General features: G+C 41.4%; 1 protein-coding gene across 4 annotated transcripts; it reads left to right on the forward strand.

Annotated features, from left to right (window-relative positions):
• Positions 1-249: 249 nt before the first annotated feature.
• LOC133111325 (ubiquitin-conjugating enzyme E2 Q2-like) lies at positions 250-17,909 on the forward strand. 4 transcript variants are annotated; one of them, XM_061221551.1, is made up of 13 exons: positions 250-846; positions 4,428-4,532; positions 6,676-6,798; positions 7,554-7,610; positions 7,728-7,886; positions 10,432-10,516; positions 10,904-10,964; positions 11,114-11,204; positions 11,325-11,383; positions 11,921-11,969; positions 12,059-12,154; positions 13,610-13,676; positions 13,955-17,909. In XM_061221551.1, the coding sequence occupies exons 1-13, from the start codon at positions 688-690 to the stop codon at positions 13,984-13,986; spliced, it is 1,143 nt and encodes a 380-aa protein (XP_061077535.1). In that variant the 5' UTR covers positions 250-687; the 3' UTR covers positions 13,987-17,909. The 4 variants fall into 4 exon arrangements, with proteins under 4 accessions (XP_061077535.1, XP_061077537.1, XP_061077536.1 ...); XM_061221553.1 differs by having other exon boundaries at positions 251-846; positions 7,728-7,871; XM_061221552.1 differs by having other exon boundaries at positions 251-846; positions 7,731-7,886.
• Positions 17,910-21,913: the final 4,004 nt, after the last annotated feature.

Raw genomic sequence — 21,913 nt, forward strand, 5'->3', positions numbered from 1 at the left:
GACACTGAAAAAAAAAAAAAAAAATCATAATTCTAAGATTCACTTCTTCTGATTATCAAGAAGCAACCTGGGTGGCTAATTAGTTTGTGGAAATAGCCAAAACTAACTGCGCACCATACATACTGTAACGCTATCCACCTTGCTCTGTAACGAGCTGAGACTGGTGAAACTGGTTGTTTTTTTCCCCTATTCTTTCTTTTTGGTGCTCTCCACCCCTCACGCATTGAACGCGCATGGTATGCTGGGACTCTGCAGGCTCGGGCAATAACGCCATCTTTAAACCCCAGAAAGAGCCACCGTTTAGCGCCCGGATCAGCGACTCACTGTTTCCGTGTGGAGATTAAAATTTAGCGCGCTCCATCGGCTCCTAAACCAAGTATAAACGCAGGCATTTGTTTACTTTATTATTTAAGGAACAACAGAGGCTAATCGAATGATTACAGGACAATCAATACAAAAAAGCAAGGGAAGGCGGAAAAGCAGCGACCAAGCAAACAAGGCGTTGTTATTTAGCGAGTTAGCTACGAGGCTAACGAGTGCATTAAGATTCAGAAAACGTTGATTTATAAAGGGTTTTTTCCCCTTCTTTGTTGTTGTTAGCCGCGTTTGGTTTAGTCTCGACTGCGTGGCTGCAGTAGGTTCCGACTTCTCCCCCTCCCCCGCCGCCCGGCTGGAGATGAGTGGAAGATGTCGGTTTCGGGGCTGAAGGCCGAATTGAAGTTTCTTGAGTCCATTTTTGACCCAAACCACGAACGCTTCCGAATTATCGATTGGAAGCCGGACGAGCTTAGTTGCCAGTTTAACGTAACCGGGGAAAAGCTTCTGATCATCCACTGCAACATCACGGTAAGCAGGCAAGCTGTGAGAGACTAACGTTAAATGGGGCCCGGAGAGGTTTCAAGCAGCTAGCTAACGTTATTGGGAGTGAGTCGAGGCCGAGTAAAAAAGTCGGAACACACGCATTTTCCCCGGACGGACAGACACCCAGAAAACCCACACGGACGGCTGTCGCTAACGAGTTAGCTAGTGTATTTATTTTGATTAATAATTAGTTGACATATGAAAACGTTTTGTCCCCTAACACCACGATAAGCTGCGTGTTAGATTGGTAAAGTAGCGGGTCATTTGTAAATAAACCTATTTCATGTATTATTAACGTCGCATTTGAAACCGGAAGGCTAGCTAGCTAAGTAACGTACGTCACATGTTTTGGATTTTTTTGCTAGCTCGCTTAGCTTGTAAATTTGCGAACATTGGCGTTCTCGCTTGCTAAAAGGACCTGAATTTAGAAAACTGCTAACAAAATGATCATATTTGACCATCTGATTAGCTAGTAATGAGTGCAGTGTTTGAATAAACGTTACGGAATAATAATTCATTTATTTTGTTTAACTTAAGCGCAATATAACGTCACGTAGCCTAAGGTTACTGAAATGGAAGAGCTAGATAGGTACAATGGCAATGTTAGCTAGCAGTTTAGCATTGCATTGTTGTGTTAGTTTTGGCTGACACATAGATATGTTTGCTAGTCAGGTAACGTTGTCATTCGGATGAGGTTTGATAGTTATATATGTAGCTACCTTGTTAATAAAGAGTACATAGAATATGTTTGCGAATTACAATTTAGGTATACAACTGACCACACAAGTTGCTATTTCTACATTTAGTTTGTTAGCTAACTAGCTCACCAAGTTGTCTGGTTATCTTGCTAGGTGAACAATGGCTAGCCACTGTTAGTGTAAACGTCATTGATATTTGATTCTTTGCTATCTGCATTTTTATAGCTAGCATAAAGCAAGCAATCGCGTCAGGAAACGTTGGCTAACATCTATTTTCTATACACAAGATGGCATCGTTTAGTGAGCCAAGTAACGTTAGCATATGTAGCTCGCTATGAAAACAGGAAGAGCGATGCTTTTGGGTACGTCACAACGTTAGCTTAGCTAACTTTAGCCAACGTCAGTCTTGTGCATACTGCGCAATTTGTCTTTGTGAAATTATTTTATATTCGCATGCTCGGGAATGTGACACTTTTGGCCAGCTACTTGACTTGATAGTGGTGCCAACAGTTCGATCGATAGCGAATTTATCAGTATATTTTTATTTGGCAAGGAGACCATTTGCTCTCTCGTGGCAAGATTGAAACTTTGCTGGGTGACAATAATTCGCCCATTTCTGCAACCGACCGAGACGTTTAGAGTTCTGACACTTTGTATATAGCTTGAGAGAAATCAGCGACTTCAGGGCTGGTAGTTCGTTAATAACCACTGGATTTTTTTCCAAGTACGTTGACATTTCACACCTAGAAAAAAATGAGTTCAACCTTTTTTCATTGTTGTTTTGAGTGAAGCCGATAATGCCACAGATGCCATTTAGACAGTTATGATATTTTTGCAGGTAACTTTAAATGTAAACAAAAAAAGAAACCATTCCAACAGTACATAAGTTGTCCTAATGTAACAAACAGCATTGCGTCTTTAATGTCCTAGACTTGGTAACTGTTACAGATTCTGGAAATAATATATCCGATTTTGCCTAGGCCATATAACCTTAATAGGCATTGAGAGCCCGTGTCCCCCTAATATTGATGTGATGAATATTCATCCCAATATTCTTTGCTAATAATTGTATGCATTTATCTTTTGCTATTCTGAGGCAGCCAGTTATGGAATACTGTCTGAAATAAACCCGTCATTTACAGTAAGTGATGGTAATTGTTACCATCGAAATTAATAGGCGATGCGTAAAAGTGGCTTATTTGTTCGTCTGACGGGAGCATTAATGCACCGCTGTCAGTTTATTATTAGAACATTAGCCTATTAGTTAAATGCCACGCGCGGGAAATGCAATTCCTGCATCCTTTTTTGTCTGATTAAGCTGTAATTTTTTGGGGAAAATATATACATGATAATGTTTGTTGCAGAATTGAGTTGGTCACATCAAAGTGAATACTGTATGCCAGAATACAATAGTATATCCTAATAGTCTGGCCCTCATGTTGAGACTCATTTTTGCCACATTTGTTTAAATTGGTAGTTGGGTATTAGTTTTCGCTGTCATGTATGTTTGCTCTGGTGGGTGCAGGGCAGAGAGCGAAAATAGAAGATGGTGGCAGCAGAAGGAACAGGTGTGACATCATGGAGATGAGTCGGGAGCAAATATTTAAAGTTTTGATTATGTTAAGTTTAAGAGTTAAGATTATGATGATAGTAGTCTTTCTTGTTTTGGGCCACTTGCATGTATTAACAGTAGGCATTCGTTTTCTAAATTACTGACAACGTTGGCTCTGGTGGGTTCAGGGCAACCTTCCACAATTCATGTGGGGTTAAAGTGCACATTCTCAGCTTTTATTCAAGGCTGAGTTGCTCTGCCATGCTGGTACTATTGATATCTTCACCTCCTGATTGTGTTGGGGGCAAGCTTAAGTTTTCTCTTTTGCATGTGAAGTGCATGTTCAGTTTGATTCAGAGCAGATTGGGTAACTTTGGCCATTCAAAAACTCCTTTGTTGCATTAGCAGTATGTTTGGGTTAATTGTCTTGTTGTAGGATGAAGCACCGTCCAGTGAACGCACACTAAAGAAGGCTAAGATGTTTATGTTATGTTGGTGCTATCAGCAGTTACATTGTCAGGACAAGTGAGCCGCTATACATTTGGGTCTTGCCAGTTCCTTTTGGCCTCCAGACTTTGCTCTTGCCATCACTGTGATACAAGTGAATCTTGGTGGCATCTGTCCAAAAGACCTATGTCCAGAACTCTGCAGGCACTTTTAGCTACTCTTAACATGACCATTGTGTTTTTTCTATCAACTAGTGGTTTACAACTTGCGGTGTAGCCTCTGTAGTTCTGTCTGTGAAGTCTTCTGCAGGCAGTTGTTACAACACATCCATGCCTACCCCCTGAGGAGTGTCTTATCTGCCGGACAGGGGTTTGGGGAAATTTTATTCATTTGCTTGAGAATTTTCCAGTCATTACCTCTAGAGTTCTTCCTTGGCCTACTACACTCAAATTCACTTTCTTTTTAACGATGTCCAAACAGTTAATGTTTGTAACGCTAAGGTTTGGCCTAAGTCTCTGATTGCCCCCCCTCCCCAAGAGCATATAAAAAGCACTGTTATTTCTACATTGTGAAACCCAAATGTTTAATTGTACTCTATAATACAAGCTAGTGATCTGAACTTGTTCTTGTTTGATTTCAAATTAATTATTGTGGAATACAGAATCAAAACAAAATGAATTTGTCCCAAACATTTGGTCCTCCCTCAATGTTGAATTCATGGTTATGACCTTGGATTTTACTGCTGATTTATTTTGAAATTTTTTCCTGTACTGTTTGCCATTTTTGTTGTTCTAAGCGGTGTGGAAGCTGCATTTCAGCAGGATTTTATCTGTCCAGGGTGTCAATATTTTCCATATTCCATATTTCAGGAGTCCTACCCTTCAACGCCCCCAATATGGTTTGTGGACTCCGATGACCCGAGCTTGACTCAAGTGCTGGAGCGCCTTGAAGATGTGAGAAAAGGCACCACTCTGGTAAAGAGCGCTGACCCTGTGGATTTGGGGGGGGGGGGGGGGGGGGGGTCCATGAATCATGTGAGGCAAGGAGTCTCCAAATCTTTTGTTTGAAGTTTTGCCCTCCTTTTCCTTTACCATGTAGACTGTTCTGTTCCTCTGAAGTATTTTATTTGGTTTATTGTGGAATTCACGTATTTGCAAAGGATAACAACTGACATGGCTGTTTTCTGGGGTAACCCAATGAAAATGAATGAGAGAAGTGTGTTTTATTCATTTTTATTTTATTTTTATTCATTTCTTTTAAATTTTTAAATTTTTTAAAGCAGCATCCATTTGTTGTCATCTGGCAATGCTCTTTTTCCTCTGGAATAGGCCACTTATTCTACTATTCGGGTGGTTTCTTTCTTAACCTCCATAAGAAAGAAAGAGTCCATCGCTTTGTTTTGTAGCTCTGCACGGACTGTTGGTTTTAATCAGAAACAGTTCTGTTGCATCAAATTCAGAACCCTAATTTCAATAAAGCTGTAAATGTGTTGTCTATTTGAAGCTATAACAATCTGTGTCGTTGGCAAGGTCAGAGTAGAAAATGAGAATGGAGGGGCAGTTGAGGAAATTCAGCAATATGGAGTGCAGGTATTTTGAGTAGGCCAGCTTGCAGCTCAGCAGGCCTCATAATCTCTCTGCATTATTACTCGGTTCTGGCCTGCTGTTCAAAGTGTCATCTAAGGTGTGTGGTTAATTCAGTTGGTAAATCTTCAATGGGATTTTATTTATTGATTTTTGACTACCAGAATTTTTTTTTTTTTAACTGAACACATACCATTGTTTATATTAGGAATACAAGCCTACCTGGGAGTTTATTGAGGTCTGCTTTCTTGATGTTGATGTTTTTGGTTTCAGTTATGACCTTGTTGTGATTAACCACCCGATTTCAGAATAGTCACCGGTATTGTAGTTTCAGAGAGTTCAGTGGAATTGAGTGCACATTCATTACATTAATTACATTATGGCATTTGGCAGACGCAATGCAGGGTTAAGGGCCTTGCTCAAGGGCTGTGTGGATCTTATTGTGGCTACACCGGGGATCGAACCGCCGACCTTGCGGGTCCCAGTCATGGACCTTAACCACTACGCTACAGGCCGCCCCCACACACATTCATGTATGTGTTGGATGGTCACGAGGATGGTCACGAGAAGTGTCAGTGGAAAGGGTAGTCCCACCAGTTGAAAGGTGTGCTTCGCTTCCTGAAGGCTTTTCCCCTCTGCCCTCTCCAAAGCTTATTCAGCGACAACTCAAGGTTTTGACCGGTTAGCATATCCGTCGTTTTATTTTTGTCTTTGGTTTCCCCTCCCTGGGTTCCCTTTCATTGTTGACTTTAGTGAGTCATCCATGTTCGCAGCTGATGTACTGGTGGGAAAGCCTCTTGCTCAAGTGTGATGCATTTATGGATAATTGGGGGAATGAGCCAGCTTCTTCTAGCACTGTGACGGTGCCCACACTGAGAGAACTGCAGCTGTCTGTCTGAGGATCCTTCACACAATGCTTCAGGCTTTACACTGTATTCCACAGCTTAAAGCCCTGTCGTGACTGTTTTTTGGATTTTTTTAAAGCTTTGGACATGTATTACTACTTAGTTTTTCCCTCATAAGCATTCAAGAATGATCTTTTAATTTACATTCATAGAAAACCTTCACTCAAACCTTCACTCAAAATGGTCGCGGAAGGATACTTCCAGTGAAAATTCACATTCTGTATGTGCTGTGCATTTTCTTAAGGAAACGGGCTGTCCTTGTCGAAATCTGTCTTAAACTTTGAAAAGTCAGCTCTGTATGTTTGCGTTCCACATTCTCCATGTATTAAATTAAATTAATCATTCTATAATCAGTTATGAGCTATTGTGAAAATAAATACAAAATATATTGTGTGCATAGCAGTAACGGCTTAACGGAAATATGTCATCATATGCTTACACTGGCTCTTCGGTGTAAGAGACAACAGGTCTGCCTGGCCCAGAATGCACTGCCTGCTCCTGGTGCTGTTGCTCATGTGTGTCTCTTCCATGTCTCTGCTCCTGGTTCTGTTGCTCATGCGTGTCTCCATGTCTCTGCTCCTGGTGCTGCTACTGTTGCTCATGCATGTCTCCATGTCTCCATGTCCCAGCTCCTGCAGCAGCTGAAGAGGCTGATCTGTGACCTGTGCCGGCTGTACAACCTGCCCCAGCACCCGGATGTGGAGATGCTGGACCAGCCCCTCCCTGCTGGCCCTGTAGGCCAGGAAAGAAAGGCAAGGCCCACTGATGTCGTGTCACCAGTCAAAGGCTAAAATATATATTTAAAAATATGTATACATTTTGTCCACTTTCCTAGCGGACAATGTGCTGAAGCTGCATTGAGAGATTTATATTTTCATTGTTATTCAGGTCTTGTTTTTATGACAAAAGTACACATTTTCGTTGCAGATGTGTTTGTATGTTGTAGCTTTTTTAATGCCTTTTAAAAGCTGATTTATCCCTCAGAAACATTGACTGCAAGTTGTTGATATTTTTTCTTAGTCGGGTGTTTGTCCCTGAAAAAGAATAAATCTCTGCGTGGAATGCCTTTAGGTACATGCATATCTCACCCTCGGCTCAAATCACCAATCCCGTGAATCATGCGGCTCAATCAATAGGTGCACCTTGTTGATAGGAAATGCAAGCCTTTTGTCATCTTGGCCAAATCTGACAAATGAAAGTTTGTTTAATTTTGAAGGTATCTGCTTTTGCGAGTGATGCCAAGCTTTCATTGTTATGCGCCAGTATGAGAACACAGGTGGAGAAGAATCCTGAATTTCAATGTGTTCATTTCCTTCATGAATAAGCATGATAGTGGTACCCAGGGAACCAGCCAGTGAACCAAATAAATGAAGGAGGGTGGATGTTACGTTTCATAGTACAGTTTCAATGAAAACTGTCTCAAATATGTCTGCATTGAATTCTGGGATTGGTGGTTGGCGCAGTTGGTCTTTCTGCTGACTCATCCATCCTTTCTTGCCTTCCCTAGCATGGAACGACTGATGAAGTCACATCGGAGGAAGAGGAGGAGGAAGAGATGGGAGAGGTCTTATTCTTAAATGCACATAAAACGCATGTTTTTTTTGTTTTTTTGGCTGTGTCCTGAGAACCTGTCGTGGGCGCTCCGTGCGGATATTTATCCATCGTGTGTGCCTTGTGGCAGCAGGACATCGAGGACCTGGACCACTACGAGATGAAAGAGGAGGAGCCGGTGGACGGGAAGAAGTCTGAGGATGAGGGCATCGAGAAGGAGAACCTGGCCATCCTGGAGAAGATCCGCAAGAACCAGAGGCAGGACCACTTGAACGTAAGTGCTCATTCGGTAAGGTGACTTTTCATATGCTTATGGGGGGGGTTTGGGAGTGTTTTTGTGCTTATGTTTTTAGCTTAAAGTAAAATATGCAGTGATATGTTTAGTAAAATACAGTCATTGTTTTGGATGTCAGAAGAAGTATGGTTGTGTGAAATGTGCAGCACATATATTAGCAGTTATTTCATAAGTGCTAATATAATGAAATGATATTATATTAGCACTACAAGTTAACCTGCTCTGTGCTCTGTATTAATTAGAATATCTACTGCCTTATATGGGACATGCGAGGGTTCAACCAGACTCCACTGTGCCAGGCAGTACGATCTCTTTAGAGAATAGACACAGCAGTGTGCTTTGACACTAAGTGTAATCTGGTCCTGTAACAGACCTGAGGAGATGGCTCCCGTGTATTTCAAATTACTAAAAATTCTGAGCTGAATAAAACGCTGGCAAAGATTGTCGTCGATGTCCCTCATACAGGTGGATTAGGAGCGGGACAAGCTGTCCTTGGTTAGGCTTGATGAACAGCTCTCTATTTTCCCGAGAGTGTATATTAAGAAGAGCTCGGCTTAATTTAAAATGCACCCTTCCACCGACCAGTCTCAGAGTGGGGGAAACCGATCTCCTTAACCGTGCTCTCTGTTGCTCTTAATGCTTAAAATCTATTCTAGAAAGTGAACAAAGCAGGGTCTGTGCTTCCAAGGTTTTGACACAAGTACGCAGCGAATCCGATAACTGCGCAGATGTAGGAAATGCACCCTGCAGTGTGGCAATAATTCTGTCTTATTCAAATGCGGCCCAGTTGGCTGTGTGATTGGTTGTCATGGATCCTGACTGTAGTCCTTTCTTATATGCAGATAGCTCAAATTGTTGTTATTCAATTTATGATTTTGCTGATTGAGAATTGTCAATGTCCTTTGGAGATTGGTGTAAATCTTTGGAATAAATCTTCATATTTATTTTTTATTTTACATTTGGGCCATTTTTGATCTCCATACCAAATTTGAAATTAAGGTACTGACTTATATATTCAGTGAGCACTTTATTAGGTATTTATTCATCTTATTTAAACTTATTAGTCTTCTGCTGCTGTAGCCTATCCACTTTGAGGTTTGACCCGTTGTGTATTCAGAGATGCTCTTCTGCATACCGCTGTTGTAATGCATGGTTTTTTGTGTAGAACTGTGGCTCACTGGATGTTTTTGTTTTTCACACCATTCTCTGCAAACTCTAGAGACTTTTGCATGAAAATCCCAGGAGATTAGCAGTGTCTGAGCTACTGAAACCACCCTGTCTGGCACCAACAATAATTCCACAGTCAAAGTGACTTAGATCACATTTCTTCCCCATTTTGAAATTTGATCTTTAAAACGGCTGAACCTCTTGACCATGCTTTTATGCATTTAGTTGCTGCCACATGATTGCCTGATTAAACATTTGCATTAACAAGCTGGTGTACAAATCTACCTAAAAGTGATCTCTGAGTATATATTTGCCTTCCTCGTACAACAGTAATAATGTTAAACTTGGTGGATAACTTAAATTTGTTCATTTTATTTAACTGGATCAGAGCTGTAAATGGTAATGACATCAGTTCAACACCTTGATGAATGTGAATAATGTGCTTTTTTTTTTACAGATTTCTCATTTAAATATTGTCAGAAATATTGGACTTCTAGCCTACAGTGATGTTCAGCTTACTCTTTAGTAAACTGTGTTCATAGGTGAAGGGTTAAGGATTTCAGCATGGTAATACCAACAATTATGAGTCAGCATTTTAATCTGGCAGTGACCCGCCATACGTCACCAATGTTGATATTATGTGGCATTTCTAAGTTATTTTTACACAGCAAGCCCTTGACTTTGAGGGAATGTTATTGGAAATGTCTATATAGCATCCCACAAGTATCTACCGCTTGGGAGAAAAGCTGAAAAAAAAAAAAAATACAACCTTCAGAAAGTGTTCTAATCCTTAAAAAGTTCATTGCAGAGTAAATGCACGTTGATGTTCAGCAGTCATATTTTAAAAATGTAAAATAAGTTACTAAGTTCAACTTCAGCAGTACGTTGATAGTGTAAGAGAATTGTATTTTCCCAAGCAGAGAGGGCTTGTCAGTTGAGAACGCTACTGCCCAGGGTCATCTTGTCTTTTATAGTGTTCAGAGGTTAAGTTGCAGCCTTCCTAAGTGTGTTTTATGTCAGGGAGGAGTCATGAATTAGAGAAGTCAGTTATAACAGAGTTGGTCTCTTGCCACAGCAAAGGCTGCTTTTTCTCAGGCTAAGATTTTGGATACTGACCTATGCAATATCCATCATCACAATGTTATTGTTTGAATATTGACAGTCAATTTCAAATATGTGACACTTTTATGCTATCGGTTATTGGTAGTAGCTCAGGAATAGCATCGTTGACATAATTTTCAGCTGTATTAGTTTAAAAAATGTTTTCCATGTAGTGTAAATGATAATTTAATGTTAATTGTGACTGTATTTTGTGTGTGTGAAATGTGAATCTGTTCAAGTGAGCTGGAGTGCGATGTGTGGTGTGTTTCAGGGGGCGGTGTCTGGCTCAGTGCAGGCCTCAGATCGACTCATGAAGGAGCTCAGGGAGATCTACAGGTCACAGAGTTATAAGACAGGTGAGAACCGGGGGGAGATCTACAGGTCAGAGTTATAAGACAGGTGAGAACCGGGGGGAGATCTACAGGTCAGAGTTATAAGACAGGTGAGAACCGGGGGGAGATCTACAGGTCAGAGTTATAAGACAGGTGAGAACCGGGGGGAGATCTACAGGTCAGAGTTATAAGACAGGTGAGAACCGGGGGGAGATCTACAGGTCACAGTTATAAGACAGGTGAGAACTGGGAGGGAGTTAGCATTAGCATGCTAACTTCAGTGTTAGAATTAGCGTTATTTGGAGATGTTATTTGTGATAAATTTGCAGTGGATTGAAATGTTTGGCTTCTTTTGTAAATTATTTGATATATTTTGATATAACCCACTATTTTTCCCAATATCATTTGCAGGGATCTATTCGGTCGAACTTGTCAATGACAGTCTTTATGAGTGGCATGTCAAGCTGAGAACGTAAGTATCCTTGCTTTCACTGCTGTAGCTCTTTGCCAAACTCTCTGTCAGCTGTAATGGCTCGAACATCAAGCCTGTTATGTATGTGCATTAGCTGTATCAATCATGCTTAAATGTATCAGTAATGATTTGTTTTCCTTGCTCTTCAGGGTAGACCCAGATAGTCCATTGCACAGTGACCTGCAAGTTTTAAAGGAAAAGGAGGGCGTGGACTATATTCTACTCAATTTCTCATATAAAGTAAGTCTTTGACCACATTGTACCGCTTCTAAACCTTTATTAAGAAAAATACTTAATTATTTAATTGATTGGTTGTTTGAGGAATGCTCTTAACTTTTTGTGCTTTTGTCCGTCTTCCAGGATAATTTCCCCTTTGACCCACCGTTTGTAAGGGTAGTGTCACCTGTACTTTCTGGAGGGTGAGTGTTGAGCTTTCCCTTGTGTTAAGGTTGTGTTCCTTTTTTATTTTCCACTCAGCCATTCTGATCCACACTAATTTGACAACAAACAAAAAAAAGGCCTGCACGCTTTTGAACTCCAGTACACCTTTAATGGTAAAAAAACAGACACTTTTCCGTGCTGTCTGGATTGAGTTTAGGAGTGAGCAGGCTTTTTTTTCTTTATAATATGCGAATGACCTCAGCCCAGCACCTGGTTTCAGGATGTGTGTGTGATTATTTCCACACTCCTCACTAATGTGACGTCAACTGACAGCTTGTTGTGGACATTGGAGATCTGTGCTGTTCTGCTCTGTGCTTAAGATAAAATAAAAATAAGAATCTTCTTATTTTTACTTTTCTCAGTGATTTGTGTAATTGTCAGGGTGTTACTGTTAAGTGTGCCTGTGTTCATTAGTGGCTAGCCCTGTGGCTTTCTGGGTATTGTAGTGTGCTTATTTAATGTATAAAAAACAATGCCCGTGTTAAATAAGTAATTCAAATAATTTTGTCCATAAGTTACGTTCTCGGAGGAGGTGCCCTGTGCATGGAGCTTCTCACGAAACAGGTTTGAATTAAAAAAAGAAATCAAATTAAAGCCTATTTGTATAATGTTATAATTATACGTGGTTTTGAACAATCTCTGTTTTATTGCAGGGTTGGAGCAGTGCCTATTCCATAGAGTCTGTCATCATGCAGATTAACGCCACTTTAGTCAAAGGAAAAGCCAGAGTGCAGTTTGGAGCCAATAAGGTAAACGTAAAATAATCCGTCTCTCTGCTTTTCACACCTTGCATTCATGTTCCGCCTTACAATTACACACCCGGTCTACATTGTTATGTCTGCGTGTGTTACAAAGAAAGCCTTAATCTCTGTAAACAGAGGTCTTCGTTATGTTAGATCAATGCTGAGAAATTGTGTTCCTTTAATTAATGCAAGCTTGTACGTTTTAAGGTACAAATTGCGACGTTCTTACCAACGCACAAAGCTCAGATGTATAAAATGCAGAAATAATACTTTACCAGCTGTGTGCCTTTATTTCCCTGTCTTTACGGAGATCCTTAAATGAGCAGCTGACAGAATTGTATTTCAGATGACTTGCCCTTATTTTAAGCTTTAACTACAGTAGGCCCAGTCTTTCCTGGATTTATGGGTTTCCACTGTACAAAGGCTGGATGAATTTGTTTTTTGTTTTGTCTCTTTGCCATTCTGTTAATGAAGAGTTGTGTAGTTCTGTAGAACTGAAATGTGCAATTTCAGACTTGAGTCACGTGTAATGTTGCTTCATTCTTCATTTGTTGCACGTTGCCTGTCTCGGTTATTGCGAGTCGAGCCTGGTCGTCAGGATTAACCGGGTTCGGTACTGCCCTAATAATGAGCTGTAAAATAACACAAAATTTGGTCCATTCACTGGCTTTGTGACTTAAGTGACTACTGAATTTTTGCACTGTTACATTCACCAATCTGACATAACCGGACATAACGCAACCCAAATAAGATAATTATGATTTAGGATTAAGCAGTGCATTTTCCAGTGTGGTCATTAAAGGGAGCTTTTTATGAATCAAGCTGACTGCAGTGATTGTCTGCAGAAAAATAACTAGCAAAGGGGCGGGGACTGGAAGCGGCTGGCCAATTAAATGAACCAAAGAACAGATCTTGTTTTTGCATACTTTGTTCAACACATTAGCATGACAAATGGGCTACCATTGAAAAGCATTTTGCCAGCTGTCAGTTAACATATTTATCTCGGTTAAATGTTAAAATGCACTGTTCTGTGTGTGACCGTTTTGTGGCCAATGTATGTGGACCAGTGGAATGGTCAGTAGTGGCATAGTGTGTGTAGTTGTGGGTAGCCAGTCCAATGAAATGGCCAAATTAGGCAGACATTACACAGGTCTTGATAAAAGACTGACAGGAGTGTGGCAAAGTTATTTGGTTCACAAACAGAGCAAGACAAGACTGACATTATCCCATCTGCAACTGCAATTGAATCTCTCATTCCACTTAATCTGATAGTATAGCCCTCATTGTGTCACTGCTTTGAGAGGAGGCTCCATCGTTGGTCTAATCTGTAAACAGTCTGCATGATGATATTCAGCGTATGCCCTGTGAATGTAATGTTAGTGCATGCATATGTGTGTTTTGAGAATACCATTAAACTGTGTGAGTCTGTTATAATTCATATTTAATTCATTTGTTTTACAGAACCAGTACAATCTTGCCAGAGCACAACAGTCATACAAATCCTTGGTTCAGATTCATGAAAAAAATGGTAGGTGTCATTTTGTTACCTTTTAAAAAAAATTGGTTTGTATTTATTTATTTACTTTCATTGGTAACTTCATTCTTCAGAAACTCCAAAATACATCACACTTGGTAGTTGATGTTTTACATAACAGCAAGGAATTGTGGTAAATTAAGCTTGCTGGACTTGCTGGATTGAGTGGTTAGGCTGTTTAAAGGGAACGTTGGTCGTTGTGATTTGGGAGAGTACGGTGTGTTGGTAAGGGTGGCTTGTGTAGAGGTGTGTGTTTGTGTGTGTTTCCACAGGCTGGTACACGCCACCGAAGGAGGACGGGTAAGAGGAGGCCTCCGTGTGTGCGCTGGGACCACCTGTCTTAGGGTCAACACCTTTTTCTTCTGTTTTTCTGTTCTGGTTTTCCCCCTCTGACTGAAGTTTTTCTTTATCGGGATTGTGACCCCCCCCAACCAGCTTTCACCCATTTGGTGACCATGAGATTCTTAACGGGTAAAATCTCCTCACTGACCTCTCCACCCACGCTCCGAACAACAGGCGACCATTTTTACCCCTCCATGGCTCTCTTCCCTTCATCCATCCCCCTCTCAGCATAAACCAAGGGAAACTCGATCTCTTTTTCCCTCCCCCTCTCTCATCCGCTCATTATCCTTCCATCGGCCTGAGTGAACTACCGCAATTCATGGGCGTTCTACTTTTCACTTCACTTGCCAAGATTGTTTTTTTTTTTTTAAAGCTCATTTCTGAACGAAACCCGTCTGTGAACCGCGGCTGGAGGTTGTGGACTCACTGACTGTCGCACAGAGCTCGGCTAACGGCCCGGAGGGCACATCTGGGCTTATCTCGTAAAATCTTCCTAGAAGCCAAATATTTGAAGTGAGAGGGACTGGCCGTGTGTCCAGGTTCGCCCCCGGGCTCTGGGGGAAGGGACATGTTGGCCCGGGGCCGGGCCACCCAGGGGCCCTGCGTCCTGCTGGGGGGTGCAGGGCCCGAGCCGTGTCAAGGAGCTCCAGCTGGATCTACACGCTCCCGATTCGCTTCATTCTCACTCCCGCCCCCCCCCCCCCCCCCCCCATTTTATCTAATAAAATCTTCCTGTATAAAATGCTAAAAATTCTAAAAGGAGTAACACGCTGGAGATGTTTTGTCGTCCCGCTCGTACGGTAACCCGTCGACACGGACCCCGAGAGAAGGCTGGAGTCAGCGCCACTGCGGTAGAGGTCTCCCCGTCGTCTGATAACGGAGACGGAGCATCGCTTCTCCTCCACGTCAGCGAGAATGTCGACTCAGCCACGGGCGAGCCGGATTTAATCATTGTAATGTAGTTTGAATTTAACTCCATATAACGTGTAAAGATGTGTTTCTGAGATTGGGTTTAATTGTTAATGTACCTTTGCGTGGGGTTCCGGGGCTTTGAATGTTCATGCTTTTATCAGCAACGCCCTCGTCAGGATTTTTTTTTGCCATATGAAAGTATTTCATAAGTAAAAGGAGGCTGAGGTGCGAGACAACATCAGATTAAAAGGAGAAACATTAGAACATGTATTAATGTAAGCGTTACGACTGCTTCACCCCCCCTTTTTAAGGATTACAAAGTGATGTTGCCATCTCTTAACCGTGTAACCTAGTTACCCTGGCAGTGCTTTCTGATCTCAGTCTTAATCCCGGCAGTCATGACCCTTTTCGCTTTTATCAGCTGATTTAATGAAACGTTTCTGGAAGCTGAACACCAGCGTCATTGCAGCCAAACACCATAATAACGGCGGTCTTGCCCTTTCACAGTAACTTTATGATTCCCTACCCTCCTACTATCAGCATAACTATGCAGAAGGTCAGCTCTGTTATTACCAGTGAGAAGCTTGTATGTGTGAAATAAATAATAATATAAAAAACAAAAAAAAAAATTAAAAAAAAGAATTGTTGCAGTATCGTGACCTTGGCTTTAGTTTCAGTGATGGGCCTGTATGCCTTCACAGTAGCAGCTGCCTTGTGCTCCAGGAGCCCCTGAACTGCCCCTGAACTGCCCCTGGACTGCCCCACAGACACTCACTCGGCCTGCCCCTCGCACGGACTGCCCCTCGCACGGACTGCCCCTCACACAGATAGCCCCTCGCACAGACTGCCCCCCACACAGACCTGCCCCCACAGGCTGCCCCATGGCCTGCAGAGACGGGCGCCAGGCGGAGGGGTCAGGAGTTCCGTTCTCATCCTTCACTGGACTGGAGGGACATGTTTGTATATAAAACTGCTTCAGGTCGACTGTGCCCAATTTACGGAGACTGCAAGATATCTACTTGCCTTACTGAGGACACGTCACCTTTGAGTCGGCTCAAATGCCTCTCCACACACTCGGGCCAGTGCCCAACACCCCCCCTCCCCCACACACACTCTTTTTTTACCTCCTGTCCACACCCAAGGCTTTTCCTGGTGTTTTTTGGTGGGATGCAGCATAGCTGATTCGACAGAAAACTTTAGTTCGGTCTTTTTCAATAACTGCAGGAGTTTGGAATTATCTGAGGACCGGTGCAAATATTATGCAGAGTACTGTCTGTCTGATGCACTATATTGCCCCTCACAATGTTGTAGAAATAAACTTCATGGGCCATTCTACAGTGTTTTTTTTTTTTTTTTTGTTAAAAAAAAAAAAAATCTATATTCTCTAAAATCACATCCTGATTAAGTTTTTGTTTTTCCTTTTCGGTTCAACAAATGTTCAAAATTAAAGGTTAAGTTGAATTTTTATCTTGTAGATTGTTTGTCCTGTAGTTTGGCCCCAGTACTAACATGGCACTAGCAAACATCCTTATTGTGAAATATAGTGATGGGCATATATTGTAATGTTAAGATCCATCTTCCTTGTGTACTCTCATAATATCAGTCAAGTCACTTGTAACCTGACCCACAGTATATAATGTATTGTCAACATCATGTCAGTGGTATAAGAATACTTTTACGTGGAATACTCACATCTTTTACGCTAGCGCACATATCTCGTTCAGGCAGTTTGACATGCATTTCTGAGTGAGGCTAGCAACTTCGCATGGCCCTGTTTAAGAGCTGAAGCCGGTGGCCAGCGGTGGAGATCGCTGCTATGGCACCACTGGGACACGTCTCGCTTTTGGTAAATTTGATCCGACACGACTCCGGCGCGCAAACTGGAGACTCGTCTTGTGTTGCTGGGGGGAAATGTTGCAAGCCGTAATATTGGTTTTGGTCTAACGCCCTTACTGTTTAATTGAAACGATAAAAATTAAGTTTCACGCTTTACGCCTTGTACAGAGAGACGTTTCTCTGTGCGCGCGTCACCGTTTGACCCGTTTGGAACGGGCAGATGGAGCAGAACTCTGTATTCGGGCACATTTGAGAGCACTTGGGTTTCAGCTGTAGCACAGAGAGAGAGAGAGCAGGGCTGCAGCTGCGTAGTTCCATCTTTACGTTCAGCCCGGTCATCGCTTCCTCCTGCACGGGGCTCCGAGTTCCCCTGCCTGCCCTTTCCCCCTGTGTAGGGCCGGTGACGCCTCCTCGCAGTGAGCAGATGCGGCGCGGAACCTGCCTGTCGCGGATGTTGTACAGAAAATTAACAAGCGGAGCCCAGAGACTCTGTCAGGCCTTTGGTAAATAACGTGACATTTCTTATTTTAGACATATTTATTTCTTTAATTAAAAGCTTCAGTTAACTTATTGGAAACAAGAATTGTGTTCTGCCTCCCGTGCGGGGTGTGAGGCGACCCTTACATATAGACACTTCTTAATTTTCCACTTTCATAGAACTGCGTAGTCCTCAAAACCAGCATCATTCTAGATCACTCGATCAGAGAAGCAACTTCAGGCCTCCCTAATATACGCGCAAAGGGTTGTAATCTGACTTTAGCTGATATAAAGGCTTTCCAATGCTTATTGCAAGTTTTCTGGGCTCTCACGTACGCAGAGAGGATGGGAGATTTCACTGTACAAGGATTTGTTTATTTTTTGTGTCGTGTCAGATATGCTGTGACTTATAGCTTCACTTATACAAACATGGGGCCAGTTGTGGTCTGTGTTTCAAGAAAAAAAAAAATATCCTGACTAATTGTGGATTCCTTATCTGGCGCCATATTGTGGTGGGCAGGTTATCAAGTTATGCACCATTGGCATGCTTTGAAGTTTTTTTTTTTTCTTTTCGTTTTTTTTCATTGCAAGAGTAATTTTGACCATGTACAGTAATTTGTAAACTTGCATCAAGTTTATGAATAAAGAATTTTAAGAAATTATTTGTGTCTTGAATTTTTATTTTTCTATTGATGATCAGCGTTTTAAGACCAGCAGGTGGTGACATTACATCACGTCTGGGGACGTATGCATTTCTGGGAAGTTTTAAGTATTTTTTTCCTTCAACCCGAGGTTTCACATAGTAAGAAAATGAAATGCATCACAATTTAAAGGTCATGGAACAAAATTGCGGGGAGAAAAAAAACTTCTGCTTCTGACATTAGGCAGGTATGTATGAAATTATAATATGCGCACATTAAATCTGTGTACATCGTGGTTAATCAATTCTTAATCTTTGCAAATAAGCAAATTCCTGCAAACAATTGCGCGCCACCTTTATAAGTCAGAATACCTCATGGCATGTAGTGCACCCCGTGTTTTAGCTGTGAATGATATTGGAGTTGTATTGAGCCGATTAGGCAGTGCTCTAGATGAGACAAATCTGACAACAACCGATTTTGCTAAACTGAATTTAGCACTTTGCGTTACATTGCTGTTGGTGGAACTGCATGCAAGGAATGCTGTCGATGAAATTAAGATGCATTCATTTGACCGTTTGACTGGGGTTGGCTTAATTATGATGGCTTCCTTCCGACTGCGGTCTGGAGTTATCCTCCTAATCACAAGTTCATCCGGGACAAGCCTGAAGAGTGCGTTTTGCCAGGTAAGTGCTCTGACTTCGTATGAGAATTGTAATGTTCTAACAGAATATACATTCACTTATGTTGTCCCAATGTCTGACTTATTTTGTATTAGTAGTAGCAGCAGTAACCGTAGAGGTCGTAGGCCTAGTATATTGTTAGCGGTGTCACTTGTTTATAAATGTCCACTAGAGGGCATTCTCATCTCATCACACATTGCTGGGTTTCAATCTCAGACTTTAGCAAGATTATGGTTTTAAGATTTATATTTTTATAGCTTGTATTCATTCTAAGGATAAAGGAGAAAATTGGATGCTCGTTTTTTATTCACCACCTGTCTTTCTATTAAAACAATCTTTACTGCCTCCTAATTACCCTTAATGAAACCTTGTTGTCTTTCAACTGATTTAGCAAATATCGCCATTTCATACACCATAAAAGTGTGATGCATTGCCGAATTAATGGATTTTTTTTCCTGGTTGCTTTAATTAGACATATATTAGAAATGGAACAGGTTTATTACGTTGCTTGATTGCCTGTAGTTAATTTAGCAGCGTTGCTGAACCGTGATCTCATGCTGTTAAAAATCCCCCTGGTTTGGAAAAAGCCTCGACAGCATGCTGATATTTTTTATGTCTTGAAATGTGACTGTCTGCGTGTATTTCACACACACTAATTTTCCAGACTGGTAATGAGATATTGTGTGCAGCGTAAGCAATTGGCTCAGCTAAAATGCCCATGTTCGATAGCATACTGCCGTTTCAATGCTGTTATACAGTGCTATTAAAAGCTTGATCTTTATAATGAGCTGTGCGCTCACATTTCCTTCTGTATGCCCAAAGCTGCCATACACAAAGACCACAATACGGTCAGACTTACCGGTATATTGGTCGGGTCAGTTGGCTCCTGATGAAATTGCTTTACTTCGCCCTGTTACGGATGTGTTGTAGGTGTAGCACAGAAGCGCATTATTTGGGTGTCCTCTTTTTCTCCTGTTCGTGGTTATACTCAGGAGTGGGTTAGGGTTTTTGCGATGAAAGTTAAGTTACATGTATTCAGTCGTGCATATTACTATGATAATGTCATAATGTGGAATGTTTATATGTCATCTGACGCCACTTGGTGTTTTAACCTCATTGAGGAAGTACTTTGAAGGCTTTGGTCTGTTGTGTAATCAGAGTGAAAAAATATTGTTATTCTCCATCCTGGACTGAAATATCTTCTATAGGAACCTCAAACCTTAACCATTAACCACACAATTGTGCTTTAGTATCCAAACCTCTAGCACCTCCACATAATTCATTTTAACATCTCTTCTTCCATCCCTTTCCTAAACCTCCAGTGCATTTCAAAAAGATCTACTATTCTAGTAGAAGTCTACTATTCATATGCAGAAAATACTCTGTTAAACATTAGTATCAATCACTTTTAAGATTTAACAAAATATGTAAGGGCTCAGCAAGCATGTAATCGACAGCAAAACTAACTTTTGAGACATAAAACATTGATGACCATCATGCGGAATTGTCTTGTGAGCTGCAGAAAGAAGTGCAGTACTTATTCTTCCATTAAGGAGAAATTCCTGTAATATTCCACTTTTTTAATATGTATATATATGTATATATATATACTTTTTAAATATATATACATATTAAAAAAGTGTATATTTAAAAAATATATATATTTAATCCATGGACTGGGAAGATGTTTATTTGCGTATGATTTTACATAAGTGACTAATGATATGCTGCTTTGTTTTCATCCAATATCAATAGCGATGGAAAATATAATTTAACAACTTCAAGAACTTCCTGAACTACTTCCTATTTGAAATATCTGATGCGAGTTTCAATAAAAATGCCCTCCAGCCAAGTCTCCATGTAATCCTTCTCTCTGGCTCCTTTGGGACAGATGGTGACCATGGAAGTAATGTAGGCATGTGTGCAGCCTAGCAGTCGATTTCTCCCAACATGCAGTTTTGTGTGACCTGAGCTGTCCCTAAAGGGAATTATTGTGTGACCTGTCCCAGCTGTGTGGCAATGTAGAACACCTGTAGTAGCTGTTCAGGAAGGATGCCATGAAGACAGAGTGTACACAGTTAATTTTTACAAGGCCTCTTTTAATTACTTCCCAGAATTTCTAAGAATTGTGCATCTAACTGTAAATAAGTTTAGAGAATAATGGCATTTTTATTCACACAGAAATGTTGGCATTAGACAGTTTTGCATATTTGTGACTTTTTACGCTACATTTTAGTTATATATAGACGCTTTTAATCCAAAGCGACTTGCAAGTGCATACATTCTTCAACAAGTGAAAAGCATCAAATCCATAAATAGCAAAACACACATGATTAGACTAAGCAGGACACAATCCTCCACTGGAGCAATGCAGGGTTTAAGGGCCTTGCTCAAGGGCCCAACTGCTGTGCGGATCTTATTGTGGCTACAACGGGGATTGAACCACTGACCTTGCGTTTCCCAGTCACGTAAATGTGAATGGTAAATGTTTGGCATTTATATAGCGCCTTTATCCAAAGCGCTGTACAATTGATGCTTCTCATTCACCCATTCATACACACACTCACACACTCACACACCGACAGCGATTGGCTGCCATGCAAGGCGCCGACCTGCTCGTCAGGAGCATTTGGGGGTTAGGTGTCTTGCTCAGGGACACCTCGACACAGCCCGAGCGGGGGATCGAACCGGCAACCTTCCGACTGCCAGATGACTGCTCTTACTGCCTGAGCCATGTCGCCCCTCATGTGCCATAACCACTACGCTACAGGTCACCACAAGGTGACGCCAGCTGGCTGACCGGAGTGGTCTTGCTGGGGTGTAGGGAGCGATTAAAGTTTGGATGTATAGTGGGGCAGTCCCCTTAGCAGACTGGAATACATGGACAATGGATTTCAGCATGCACCTTTATTTTAACTTTAATTAAGACATGGCCTCTGATTGGAAGAGCGTCGCTGCATATGATTCTGTGTCTCTGATTGGCCGGCTCTTTGAATGCAATGCTTCAACACTACCATTGGCTGCTTACGTTGCCGAGGGACTGTGGAGGGGAAAAACACCCTCAGTAAGTGAATACTGGAGAGATGTGTCAAGTTAAACACACCGCTGAATTTCACTTTAAGTAGCTTTTAATGCCTGAAACTCATGTTCTCACATTCACGCCTAGAATTTGCTTCAACAAGTGTGAATTAGTGCATAATACACTTCATGATGATGCAGTATCACAGGCAAGCGGTAATATTTGAAACAAATTATAGTTTTTGTATGATTTATGCAATGTTCTCCCACACCGAGAACCGAGCCCATTTGTTTCAAATTTTAGGACTATATAATTGTAGCTAGT

Source organism: Conger conger, chromosome 15 (genome assembly GCF_963514075.1).
Source record: "Conger conger chromosome 15, fConCon1.1, whole genome shotgun sequence".
Classification (NCBI taxonomy): Eukaryota; Metazoa; Chordata; class Actinopteri; order Anguilliformes; family Congridae; genus Conger; species Conger conger.